This window comes from Nipponia nippon, unplaced genomic scaffold (genome assembly GCF_047370975.1).
Source record: "Nipponia nippon isolate SJK-2023a ecotype South Korea unplaced genomic scaffold, ASM4737097v1 scaffold_4, whole genome shotgun sequence".
Classification (NCBI taxonomy): Eukaryota; Metazoa; Chordata; class Aves; order Pelecaniformes; family Threskiornithidae; genus Nipponia; species Nipponia nippon.
In genome coordinates, this window is record NW_028262358.1 from 46,556,886 (window position 1) to 46,569,695 (window position 12,810).

Genomic DNA, 12,810 nt, shown 5'->3' on the forward strand with positions numbered 1-12,810 from the left:
CACTTCCGGCTCCGGTGCCGCCATTTTGCCGTGAGACAGCACCGAGTTCGGCTGCCGGGATGTTGTCCACCGCTGGTTACGCGGACTCCAGGCCCGAGATGGGCTACGAGCTCGGCGCGCCCATGCAGCACCGCTTCTCGCCCTACACCTTCAACGGCGGGTGAGGAGTCGCAGGCAGGGAGTGGGGCGGGCTGAGGCAACCTCTTCCCGGGGAAGGGGGCCCTGAGGCTAGTGGCGGTAGGGCTGGGTCTTCCTCGTCTTACTCTTGCCTCTTCCCGACACTCTGTGAGTGTTTGTCTCCCCTTGCGAGCGACTCTTTGTAGAGAAAGGCGGGCGGCACGGGGGAGAGCAGGGGTCGGCCTTGCCCTGGGCTCGGCCTTGCCCTGGGCTGAGCACCCCGCGGGTCCCTGCAGCTCTTCGGGGTGTTCTTGCATGTCCATGTGGCTTTTGGCACACTCCGGCTCCCAGAACTTTTACGGGTCAAAATAAGCTCCTTCTGTTCCCCGCAGGGTTGTTTCTTTATAGTGACTCAGGAAACCCGTGTAATGGTCATATTACCAGCTTTGAAACCTGTAACTGGGTTGAAAGCTACTTTGTCATAACTGTTAAAGGTAGGTGATGTTTTACAGACACTTGCTCTGAGTTGGTGACAGGATCTGGCCAGGACCATGTTATTTAGATTATTTTTTTTTTATAATGCCTAGCTGCCTTTTAAAGGACATCTGTTAGTTACTTCATGGTAGCACACATGTGGCAATCACGAAACTAGCTGTCTGGAAGTAAATAACATAGGATAACATCAGATTAAAAAAGTGATGATAATTTAAGTATAATGATACTGATGCTTAGTACTTGACTGGAGTGTTTTTGCGTGGAGAGCCAAACTGTTTTGGAAGGGTGAGTCTTTCATTAGCAGGCATCTGAAATTGCTAGTCCATTGAGTCTGGTTCTTGCAGTGTGTAGAAACTGTTTAACTGAGTTTCCATACAGTTTTTAGTCAAAGTAGAGAATCGTGTACATATATTTTCTTCAGTGTCTAGTATCTTCTTCTTCCAATCTTGAGTCACACGTAGGGATGTGCGGAGTGGGAAACATAGCAAGGAATATAAAACGCTTGACAAAGCGTGAGTCTGGATATAGAACTACTGTCTAGTCTGTTCCTCTGTTCGCTAAGAAAATATTTGTGCTAAAAGTCACAATTGTATGAATATTCTTCTTTAAGGACTGTGTTGGCGATTGCTGGAGAAGACTTCTGTATCGTTGCCTCTGACACACGACTGAGTGAAGGTTATGCAATTCACTGCCGGGACAGTCCAAAATGCTACAAACTGTAAGTCCAGATCTTGCAAGAATTGATACAGATGAAAGATCTTTTATATTGATGAGCATGGAATGATCAGCTGCCTGGAATGATCTATCACTTTCTTTAGGCAGAATTCTCAGTAAAAAAAAAAAAGGATAGGAACGAAATTGATTTTGGAGTCATGGTGACTCTTGCTGTAATGCAAGATGTGATGTGGTGTTGCAAATATAGCCAGATTTCTTGTTGCATGCTCTTGAAGTTAGCTAATAACCGAATGTTTTTAGCATGATACAAGGCTTAATGTAAGCTAGGTGTTTTTTTGGCTGGATAATCAGAGGAACTTTTGTCTTAACTGTAGCAAAACTTAATCCTGTGGTAACTCATTCTGCTTCGTCGGGACACCTGGTGTTGGTACGCAAGTGTGCCCACTGCCGCCAGTTGTACTGTGTCTCTCTAGTCAACCATCTGGCATTTCAAAGAGGTGTTTGTTTTAGGAGAGGTAAACTTGTCAGTAGTTCCATTATTGAACTTTTATGCTCATTGTATGCTTATCTTGACTCACCATCCCCTTGGTTTAAAAATACATATTGTTTACATTCTTTTGACTGTAACAGGTGCTTACCTACTGGCTGCCATCAGCTATGTAAACAGTTTTTTTGTTTATGTTGTTTTTTTTTTAATTGATGACACAAGATCATATGAACTTATGTTTCTCCTGGCTGACTCCTTGCTATGTCTTTGACTCTCTGATACTGTCCAAATGGAAGTGACTGTGGTACAGTCTGCATACTGCACGTGATGGCTTTGTGTAATCCTAGTGACAGGCTGAGAGGAGATTTTGATTTAAATTGTTTTCTGAATGACTGCTTTGTGTTAGTCTATAAGCGTGTGTGAATGGTTGTAGACTCTCACTAATTTACTAGCATTTAAATTTCAAACGTGCATTCCTGCAGTTAGTGTTCATGAAACGTTTTGAAACTGAGTAAAGAGCTAACCTTCTACGGTGCATCTGCAGCCAGGTGACTTCCGTTGTGCTGGCACAGAAAACCACCTGCCGCATAAACGCTACATAACCATCACACAGTCTCAACGCAGCCCTCTGCCCAGGTGGAGTAAAACGGGGCTGAGTGACACGATGCAACAGGCTCTCCATCTCAAAACAGATCCACTGGCAAGACTGAATGGTAATAGCTAGAGTTAGGGGTGCATGAAGAAATTAAGAATTTATTTTTGTCAGTCTTGCTGTGGGAGTCAGTGGATTGAAGACAGACATCTGCGTGGTCCTGCACTTAATGCGTCCTGTCCAGGATGCAGGCTGCAGTTACCTTTTGTACACAAAATATTTGTTACTACGTGTTAGACAGCTGTTTCTGATAGCGTTAGAGAAACTGAAAAAACACGTGGTGTTTTCATAATCTACTGTGTAAGGAAGTGTTATAGTTCATACTAAATCTAAAATTACAACAAAACTTTACATTTTACAGAACAGAACAAACGGTCATTGGATGCAGTGGTTTCCATGGTGACTGCCTTACTCTTACTAAAATCATTGAAGCCAGATTAAAGGTAGCAACTATCTTATTGTATTTAGAAACTTATATTCTTAGTATCACATTTGAGACCAATAACATGATATGTTTTAAATATAATTTTTGCTGGTTTTCTTCAAGTGTTTGTATCATAACTATGGCTGTATTGCTGGTGAAAGATCAGGCAGGGGAAATTGACGCTGTGTTCTTACTAGGTGTAACATCACAAATTTAAAGAATGGAAGAGCTCGAGAGGATAATGTTAATGAGGCAACATCTATTCTTTGCAATACTTTGGAGAATTGTTAATTTTTGGCTTGTAAGAAGGCTTTACTTTTAGACCAGTGTGTTTTCAGTAATCATGCTAGTTAATAATCTTGCTTAGCGTCAGATGCTTCTGTAGTGAGGTTACAGAAAAAGTAATTCTGATGGAGTGTAAAATTTAGTGTTTGACTTTCTTCTTGGACATGCGGTACCATTTGCAGATGTACAAGCATTCCAATAACAAGACCATGACTACTGGGGCTATTGCAGCAATGCTGTCTACAATTCTGTATTCTCGACGTTTCTTTCCGTACTACGTTTACAACATAATTGGTGGACTTGATGAAGAAGGTAAGACTTTAAACAAAAAAGAAGAAAAGAGGGGCTAAATTTCTGGAGGTGAATAGCTATCCTTTTACATCTTGGGTGTACTGATGGAATAACGAAGTTTGTGTTTCTATTCCTAACACCTACTTTTAGGCATTACAGTACTTAACACGGGTCAAATGCATATTATGCATCTGACTTGTTTCCTAGTTTCTGCTGCTAACTTGATCTTCCATTTCTGAAGGTCTGAAAGTCTAAAAACTGTGTTATAATTATTTAATTACAAGTGAAATCCACTAACGTTGCTTACCTCTCATACTTTACTCTAGACTGGAACACTTTATAACAGCTTTGCTGGAATTCTTAATTGTGTCTTTAAGGGAGATGTTAGGAGTAAACTTGCATGTAAAATAACTCTGGCCTGTCAGTGTGGCAGAGGTTATTAAATATGAAGGTTTACTCCAGAGACAGGTTTCCACAAAGAGATTTTTAAATGTTAACTAATCTCTAATGAAAATCATGACTTCTACATGGAAGCTGTAGTTTAAAGTATAGCCCTTCCAGGACTTAGTGGGCTCTTGTGCAATGATTTGGTTGGGTTGCTAAAATACTGTGTTCTGTGGCTTTGAGCAGGAGCTCAGAGGTGGTCTTGTTTGGATAATTTCAACCATTCCCCACAGTTTGTTGTTACCATTAAGTTATACTGCTTTCCCGGTCTTGCTAAGACATGTCTACGATATGTGAAGTCTGGAAAGGGATTAGTCTGCCCTGCGTAATGGTAAATCTCAGATTATGAGGGTGCTGTAGCAGTTGATAAGAACAAGAGTTCAGGTTTGCGTGCATGGGCTTAATTTGGGTGCAGCAAGATTGATTTGCTCTGATTTAGTGTTACTTTCTGGATCTCTGCTAGCTTTCTCGGGGCTGCTCAGCTACCTGTGCTGTGCTGCCAAGTGCATGGCCAGTTTGTTAACTCAGCTGCAGCCTGTCTGAACAGAAAGGACGAGCTTGGCCAGGTGCTGCATTTTGACTGGTTTGTCCTCATCAGATGCTGATGCTTCAGAGGTACAGTGTGTCTGCATCTCTGATGCTGGCACAAGCTAATAAGCTTTGCACAACCTGGCCTGACTCCAGAGGGAAATGCGTAAGCGACCAGAGCATCATCCCTGGTGCCGGGAAGGCGATGCAGAGGCATCCAAGCACTCTCTCTCTGGAGGTAGTTCAAGAACTGTATTGTTCAAGAATGGTGGCTAAACGGCCTCTGTGCTGCCTTTAGAACCAGCAGAGCTCTTTGTGCAGCACTGCACTCTAGCACATTCTTCTGCTTTGATTATTCTGCATCAGCACTTTTTCTGTGGTAAGTACTGTAGAAAAGTCTGTTAGAGCATGGTTATCGCTTAAATATTGAAAATAACCTTGCATATAGTACCAGGTCACAACCATAGTGAGCCTACTGTATGTACAGAGCATTGTCTGAACATGCTGCAGTATTATTTGGTAAAGGTTTGCTGGGTTCTCTGGTACTCCAGAGACTGCTTACAGAGAGAGCTAGTTTTTGATGTAAATGTTTGTCTGTACTGAGAATCTTTCTGGATTGTGGTTACATACTACTTTTTTTTTTTTTTTCCTTCAGGGAAGGGAGCGGTATATAGCTTTGATCCAGTGGGCTCATACCAGAGAGATTCTTTCAAAGCAGGTGGATCAGCGAGTGCCATGCTGCAGCCCTTGCTTGATAACCAGGTAAAATAGTTCTCTTTTTGGTTTGTTTTGGTTTTTTTTTCTTCTTTTTTTTTTTTAATGATCTCAGTAAACACTTGTGACATTCAAATTAACGTAGCTTGACTTTTGGGGAACATTACTTTTGAGAGAAGTTTTAAATGTATTATAGGTAGGACTGTTAATCCATACATTTATAAATTGTGTGGCTCTACCTTCTCAGGAGAAATCAAAGTTTTGCTTTAGAATCTGTTCAGGTTGTTAATATGCTACAAACAGTGGACTGCCTGTTTAAAGTACAGGTAAATGCTTTAATTGGGGAATTATGTTTCCCATAGAAGCTGTTTGGGTTTCTTTTTCTCCCCCCCCCCCCCGCAGCTGATAACATAAATATGCCTGTTACTTAGCATGAAATAATACTAAATTGAGAAGATAGAATTAGTAGGTGTATATAATACATTTTATCACTTAATATACGCTTGTTTAAAAGTGTTAAGTTTTGTACAACTTGAACACCATTTTCTAAGAATGTTCTTACATAAAACTGCTGGAAACTTATTCAATTAAATCTGTCTAAAAATTCTTGAAGAACATTTTCATATTTAATTGAAGCTGTTAACTGTTGAATGAGAGAAATACCAAACCGTGTTTTACTCATTTTATTCTCTGATACTGGCATTGGTATTTAGTCGGTTGAGCCTGATGTCAACACAACTGTTGCGCTTAAAAAAGCTGTAAGGACTCTTAGTTCTTAGCTGAGAAAGGAACAGAATCTTTCCTTCCCTGCCCCGCCCCCCCCCACCTCAAATAACTCCAGGTTCTCAGCTTTCACTTAGTTTTGAACTCTTAACTGAAGAAAATAAAATACCTTCTGCAGAAACAAAGTTGTCATAAGTTGCTTTTTATCACTTATGATTTTGAGGCATAGTAAGTGACTCTTCCCCTCCTTTTCCAGTTCTGTTGCTTAAGCGGACACTTAAGCTTATCAGCTAAAATACACTATTTAATAGGACCGGTTAAGTCAATATAGACCATTATTTTTGAATTCTAGGTACATTTAGGAATATTTGCTTTTAAGAAATGTTCCTAGCTACAAAATGGCTGGAGAAAAGCTTGTGTGCAGTTCTGATACTGCTAACCCAGTGAGAGGTTTCTGAAGAATTAAATCACTTTGGATCTGAATGTTCATTGCGATCTCGTATGTGCTGAATGGGTGGGAGGAGCGATGCTGGCTGTCTGCTGGGTCTGCTTCTAGGTACTTCTGTGAGAGGATCAGCATTGGCAAAGTTCTGATCATGTAGCTGTCAATTGTGTGGAGGAGTACTTCTGCCAGCTTTGGGTTTCTAAAACAGACCAACTTTTTCTTCTTTTTAAGTTGTCTAAATCTGCTTTTTCTAGTGCAGAGACTGAAACAGCTTTCGTGCTAGATGGATCATACTTCCTTTAAAATGTGTTTTCGTCTTTTCTTAGATTGGGTTCAAGAACATGCAAAACGTGGAACATGTACCTCTGACCCTGGAGAAGGCTTTGCAGCTGGTTAAAGATGTCTTTATTTCTGCTGCTGAAAGAGATGTGTACACTGGGGATGCACTTAAGATTTGCATTGTCACAAAAGATGGAATTAAAGAGGAAAGTGTCCAGTTACGAAAAGACTAATTCAGTTCACCGATAAACACGTAATCTATGATGTACAATGTACCTGTATTATGAAGACATTTGTCTTATTAAATTTTTTCAAGAAGTTCGACTATTGCAATGCTGAATAATTTCTACCTTTCTTAGAAGTGATAGTGTGGTTTAGAAACCAGAGCAGTTCATGGTAAGGAAGCGGCTGAGAGTTATAAGTCAGTTTTGTTCATCTCATCTTAATCTATTGATCAATCTAATTCCAATGTCAGTTTAGTCCCCTTCTCGCAATCCCTTATGCTACAATATGGAGGAGTTTTAAACTTATTAAAATTTAGGCCCTCAGACTTTTCTGATAATGCTTTCAGTTCAGCCTTGGTTTAGTGGGAAAAGCATTTGTTGTGTTCGTGCTGCCTTCTCTGCAGTTCATAGCTTGCTTTTCCTATTTTCTCTCTCTTTCTCTGACATGCTCTTGTGGCGTTTGACCTCTCTGTGTTTATTTACAGAGACTAGAAAGCCACCTAAACCCATTTCTCTGTGCAGGAGGGAAGAACGTTTAATGGAATCTTCCAGAGTTTAGTCTTGGACTCTGCATCTGGGCTCATCTCTATGTGTTTCTGTTTGGTTAATGCCCAAAATCTGAAGCATCATCCCTTTCTGGCTACTGATGGAAAATAACTTAGTATGGAGATTCCTGAATGCCTGTTAGCGTCTGGGGGCTTTGTTAGCCCTACTACTGCTTTTGATTCTTGGGAAACTGCATCAAGCATAGACTGTTTGTCTGACGTGCTGCGTAGCGCTCCTGGAAATTGGTTTGAGTACCGGGACCTTTAGAAAAGCAGAGCTGCATCATCAAGGGCAAAATAATCTTCTCCTGCCCAGGAACCCTTTCACAGTCTGTAGCTATTTAGAAAAGGACATATGAAATATCTTGTTGCTCGAGGTGGCATACTTGTTTTTTAAGAACTATTTTGTTGATGCGTTTGACCATAGAGTAACCTTGTCTCCTGTTTGGAGGTGGCCGACTGCCTTGTGTGCAGCATTTCAGGTGCTGGGGATTTTTCTTGGCTCTGGCTAGTCTTCACCAGCGATGGCAGTCGCAGGCTTTCCAGACAGTTTAAATAGTGGGTAGCATTCTGAGCCTCGATAGTCAAACAGCGAGTGCGTTTAAACTGACTCTAGCTGTGTTGAGGAAATCCAGTGAGTGGGAACTGGGAACAGTAGCCGTTTCCCAAAGCGTTCCTGAAAACACTTGGCCGCTGGGTGCCACTGTTGGGCAGAGGAAGGAGGGAAGAGCTCATCCCTGGGTGGTGGGGCAATGGGGAAGGAGCACAGCATCCCAATCTGAGTAACACTGGGGCTGAAGTCACTTGGTCGCAGAGTCAGAACTTCCAGATGGGTTCAGGTAACTTAATGGGACGTTTAACGTTATTTGCAAAAGTCATCTTACGTGGGCAAGGTTAGTCGTGTGAACGACTGTAGCTATACGCTGCTCTGTACTGAGCAAACCGCACAGGGTGCGGCAATTCTAAGAACAGAAAGCTTGTGTATATTTAACGTACAAATCGGCAATACCAAATTAAATGCGTGCTCTGTTACTTCTACAAAACTCAATTAAAGCACTTTAAGCTCGGCTATCTTCGATACCAGATTTCTGTTGAACCGCTCAAGTGTTTCACAATAGATTGTTACAGCTTTATGCAGAGTTGGTGAAGTCTAGTGAAACCGAATAGTATTTAAGTTGCAAAGAAAAGCAGCTGAAGGTAACACGTTGACATGCCTGCCTTTGGGACAAGTCTGTTTGCAATATGCAAGATCTAAACAGTGAAGGGAAGGGCAACAAACGAGGGGAACTATCTAATTTGTACCTGAATTAATTTAATGTTCTTACAGGATGCCACATGTGTAGGAGAGTTGCACTGATTAAATTTAAAAAAAAAAAAAAAAAATTGGATGCTTTTATATTTAAGGGTGAATTTTACATCCAAAATAAATGCATGTCCAACAGATTTTGGGAATGACCTGTTTTCGTTTGAGGCATCTAGGCCTGTCTCGGTAAGTTGTTTCAGGAGAAATACGAGGTGATTGGAGTGTTCAGGTCTCATTTGCAATCTCGGAAGAGAAACAACAGCCGGTACGGAGGATGCACGTTTTCCTGCCCCGGTGTGTTGGTGCTGTCCTGTTGGAGCACTTGTGCAGATGGGGTGGCCGTTTTGTATCCTTTTCAGGTTTCCATTTCCCCGCAGAGTACATCTGGCTGGAGAACCAGCCACGGATGGAAGCTTTTTCACAGGCCCGTTGGGCTGAAAATACCAAATTTCTTTTACAGAAGGTAGCACTGCGTTCACTCCCTCCGTGGGTGGGTCTGGAAGCAGTGAGGTGGGAAGGTTTGTCTCCCAGTTTGTCTTTAACTGCCTGGTTGTGCCTTTCCCTGATGTCACCACTGCTCGTGCTCAGAGTCAGGAGTTGCAGGAGTGACAGAAGATGTGCGAGTACAAAACTCTTCACGGGCTGCTCAGCTGGAAGTTACTTGCTTGCTCATTAGTATGAAAACACATCCAAAAATTACAGATGTCAGATGTGTCCTACAGATAAAAGGTACCAAGAGGTTTTTTGTTTTTTAAATCCACAAAGTTACTTAGCTTTGTTTGCAAAGATTGTCATCACCTAGGGCTGGAAGGTAGGAATGCCCTGGCTGGCTGCAGCTCTCCTTACGTCCGTGCCTGTACTTCCTACGTATAAATCGGGTCAGCAGTCATCTCGCACCATGTCTACAATGTAAATTAATAGTTTAAGAAGCACTTTGAGCGCTCTCTGGTTACAGAGCTGTCCAGGCCGGTAGGCTCTAGAGGTACAGCTAGGCAAAACAAATGCAACGGTACCACTTAGGGTTGCTAGAAGCAGAGGCCTGGGGATTGCCAGATCTACTTGGCCAGGGATTAGATGTCTTCAAAACAATTTTATGTAAGAGAAAGAAGGAAGAGGGAAAATGTTTATCTTGCACTACTTTTTCTTAATATTAAAGACGTTAACTGTGTGTTTCAAGAGAGCTGTACTGCAGGATTTGACTAATTTTGGAGCGCGCTCACGCGCTTCTAACCAGCTCGTTCAAGAACTTGCAAGTGAGGGGGGCTGTAAGAAGAACAGTGCACAGTAGCAGCAACAGCGAGCTGGCCTTCGTCTGCAGCAAGACTAAGGGCCGCCTTAAGATGGCAATAGTTAGCTGCTACCGCAGGCTTCAACGCAATTACACACGGTGTGGGTAAAAACAGTCATGCATAGTTTACCGGTTTCCCACTATGATGTGCTTTGTGGTGCTGTTTATTGAGGAGATGGGAGGCTTTATTTTGATCTCCGCCAAATGGCAGCATACTGTTGCTTATATAAGGGACCATACAGGGGCAGAATCGGCCTTAGAACTAGGTTTGTAATACAGTAGACCTTCCTTTATTTTTGGACGTGTTTTCAGCAATATTGTTTATGTGTCAAATCCATTTTGTGTACAGGGGGCTTGTTACTATGGAAAGTGGAAGTGCTTGACAGGACATATATATTACATATATGCTTCTAAAAGTTTATGTTCACTATAGTTTTGTCTGTGTGAGTGCAACAGAGTGCGACAAGCCTTACGTTCTTTCAACTCTAATATGTAGTTAGTTTAATTGTATGGACCATTTTACGTGCACTTCCTTTTCTAAGCAATTTCAACAAAGTATTCGTAATTACAAAAACATGGTTTAGCAGAAAAACAAACAAAAAATCCTCAGTATCTTTCCTGTTAGGCTGTTCTTGGCCCTTTTCCTAACAGTTGCTGGCAAAGTTCAACTTCACTGTTCATTTCAGAGGCTCAAGCGGGGGTAGAGATGGACTTCACTGTAGCCTACAATAATTAATATTCTTTGGCACAAGACACACATTAAAGAGCTACTGGCAAGAGAGAAGTCACGGTACCAAAAATTCAACCAGTCCTCTGCACTTCAGATCAAAGAACCATAGAAGGAAAGTTGAAAACCAGGATTCCCATTTTTGCTGAGGAAGAGGAACAAGATGTGGAAGATTGCAAGTTGCGCTGCAGCGTTATAGATACCTCATGGTTGGGTAAAGTGCTTTTGGCTTACCTGAGACCTGACTTCTCTGAAATTTAGATATTTCTGTTGCTTGGCTTTCTCCAGCCACGCAAGTTTGGTGATCTCCTTGCTGGTTCTACAAGAAGCACTGACGCGCTGACTTACCTAGGTGCCCACCCAGGTATGGGTACGTGACATCTGCGGTGCCTGGCCCGCTGAGGTGGTTTAGCTGAGCAGGATTACGGCCCCACTGGACCAATGGTCCGTTTAACCAGGCTTTGTGAGAACCGGCCGTAATCAGCTTGGCAGTGGGGTCTGGTGGATGATCAAGCTGTTTATTGGTCTCTCAGCGCTATGCTCTCATACTGGAGACCTTGGGTGGCTCAGCTGAGTGCCTCTTCTTTTCTTCTCCGCAACCACCCTGGGCTGCTGATGGAGCCGTTCCCAGCTGGGGGTACCTGGGAGGTGAGAGATGCTGTAGAGTGCCTCAGGAGTCTGTCCCCTACCAGGAGCCCATCCTCAAACATACCAGCAGAAAACATTTCCGTTTGTAGCTTGCTTATGCAGCCTTTGCAAAGAACTTCATGCACTGAGATAGCAGAAAGTTAAGAGGCCTGGGCGGGGGGACGGGGCGGGGGGGGTGGGGGAGAAAAAAGAAGGGAGAGGCATTTTCTCAGGTTTTATATAAGCAACTGTTCTGGAGAAAGCCACATTCCAGTGTCACTGCCTTATGCTTGATCTGAACTTTTCCTGACATGTACCCTTGCATGCAGAACGGTTAACACAATCTCTATTAAGTCCCATGGCAAACAAACGTTTTGGTGCGGCTGGTATTTGTTTGCTAGTTGCAGACAAGTCGATCTCATTAGAATTGCATTTACAACTTTTGCCAAGCATTTTGAAACTGGTTGACACGTGCAACAGCTGCCTGAGCCGGAATGGCATTCCATTCCCCGCCTCCATCTTATTAGCACAGGGGATGGCTTGATTAATGACAATTAGATGGGATTTTTAAAAATGAAAGATAATTTGTCTTTGGAAGAGCCGTGCAGTGTGTTTGCATTCTCTGATTGAGAATAAGCCACAAAGTCTGGGGTTTTATGGCTTTTCACAAAAGCCAAGAGAAGCGCTCACCCAGAGCTAACCCACAAAATTTGAAGTAAAAACATTTTAAAGGGTGATGCAAAGTGTTTTCAGCTGGTACTTAGTGAGGCTTTTACATTAAACTGCTCTTTAAAAAACACAACCAAACAAGAAGATTTTAGTGGTGACACTTGGATTTTTCTCATCCAACTCCAGCATGGGGATCACCGTGCGAGGTAGGTGAAGGAAAACTTTGCTGTCCGCGCCCTACTGCACGTTAGGTGATGCTGAACAGAATTCACACAAGCTCATGTGGAGACCAGTGTGATCCGTGGCTCGGCCTGGGCTACACACTTGTTAGACTGATGCATAACAAAGTTTATCAACGCTTCTTAACCCTCTGAAGATGTCACCTGGGCGGCCAGTGTCTCCTGGCCAGCCGTCCTGTTTCAGCCAGAGCATGCACTTGGTCGCAGCTGAAAACGTTTCTGCAGGAACACGATTCCCCCTCGTTTCTCCAGGCCTTCAGTGCAGAGCTGTTGAGCTTACAGCCTCCAACAGGCAGGCTCTTGCTTCAGTGCAGGCTATTACATCTAAACCATCAAATGTATTTGGTTTGGCTCTACAGCCTTTAAAGTCAGGGGCTGTGGTGCCCTCCACCTCTTTAAGATGCTCCCCTATCAAAGGGATGCTCTGCATCAAACTCAGTGAAGCACCAGACAGCCAAGATGATGTTCTCTGAGCATCTGGGGAGTCACAGTGGCCAAAGCAGCATCTATATGCAGGCATTCACATGCCTAATTTAACCCATAAAACTCCTGCACAAACATTTAAGAGTGGTTTCTGGCAGTTTAACCCCACGTTCGGTTTAAGCCTGGTGTTGGCAGGAAAGCTGCCC

At 42.8% G+C, this 12,810-nt stretch overlaps 1 protein-coding gene across 1 annotated transcript; it reads left to right on the top strand.

The window, feature by feature from the left end:
• Positions 1–27: 27 nt before the first annotated feature.
• Positions 28–6,881, top strand: PSMB1 (proteasome 20S subunit beta 1). The gene is made up of 6 exons (XM_009470945.2): positions 28–160; positions 1,223–1,330; positions 2,788–2,869; positions 3,318–3,447; positions 5,054–5,160; positions 6,607–6,881. The coding sequence occupies exons 1-6, from the start codon at positions 60–62 to the stop codon at positions 6,790–6,792; spliced, it is 714 nt and encodes a 237-aa protein (XP_009469220.1). The 5' UTR covers positions 28–59; the 3' UTR covers positions 6,793–6,881.
• Positions 6,882–12,810: the final 5,929 nt, after the last annotated feature.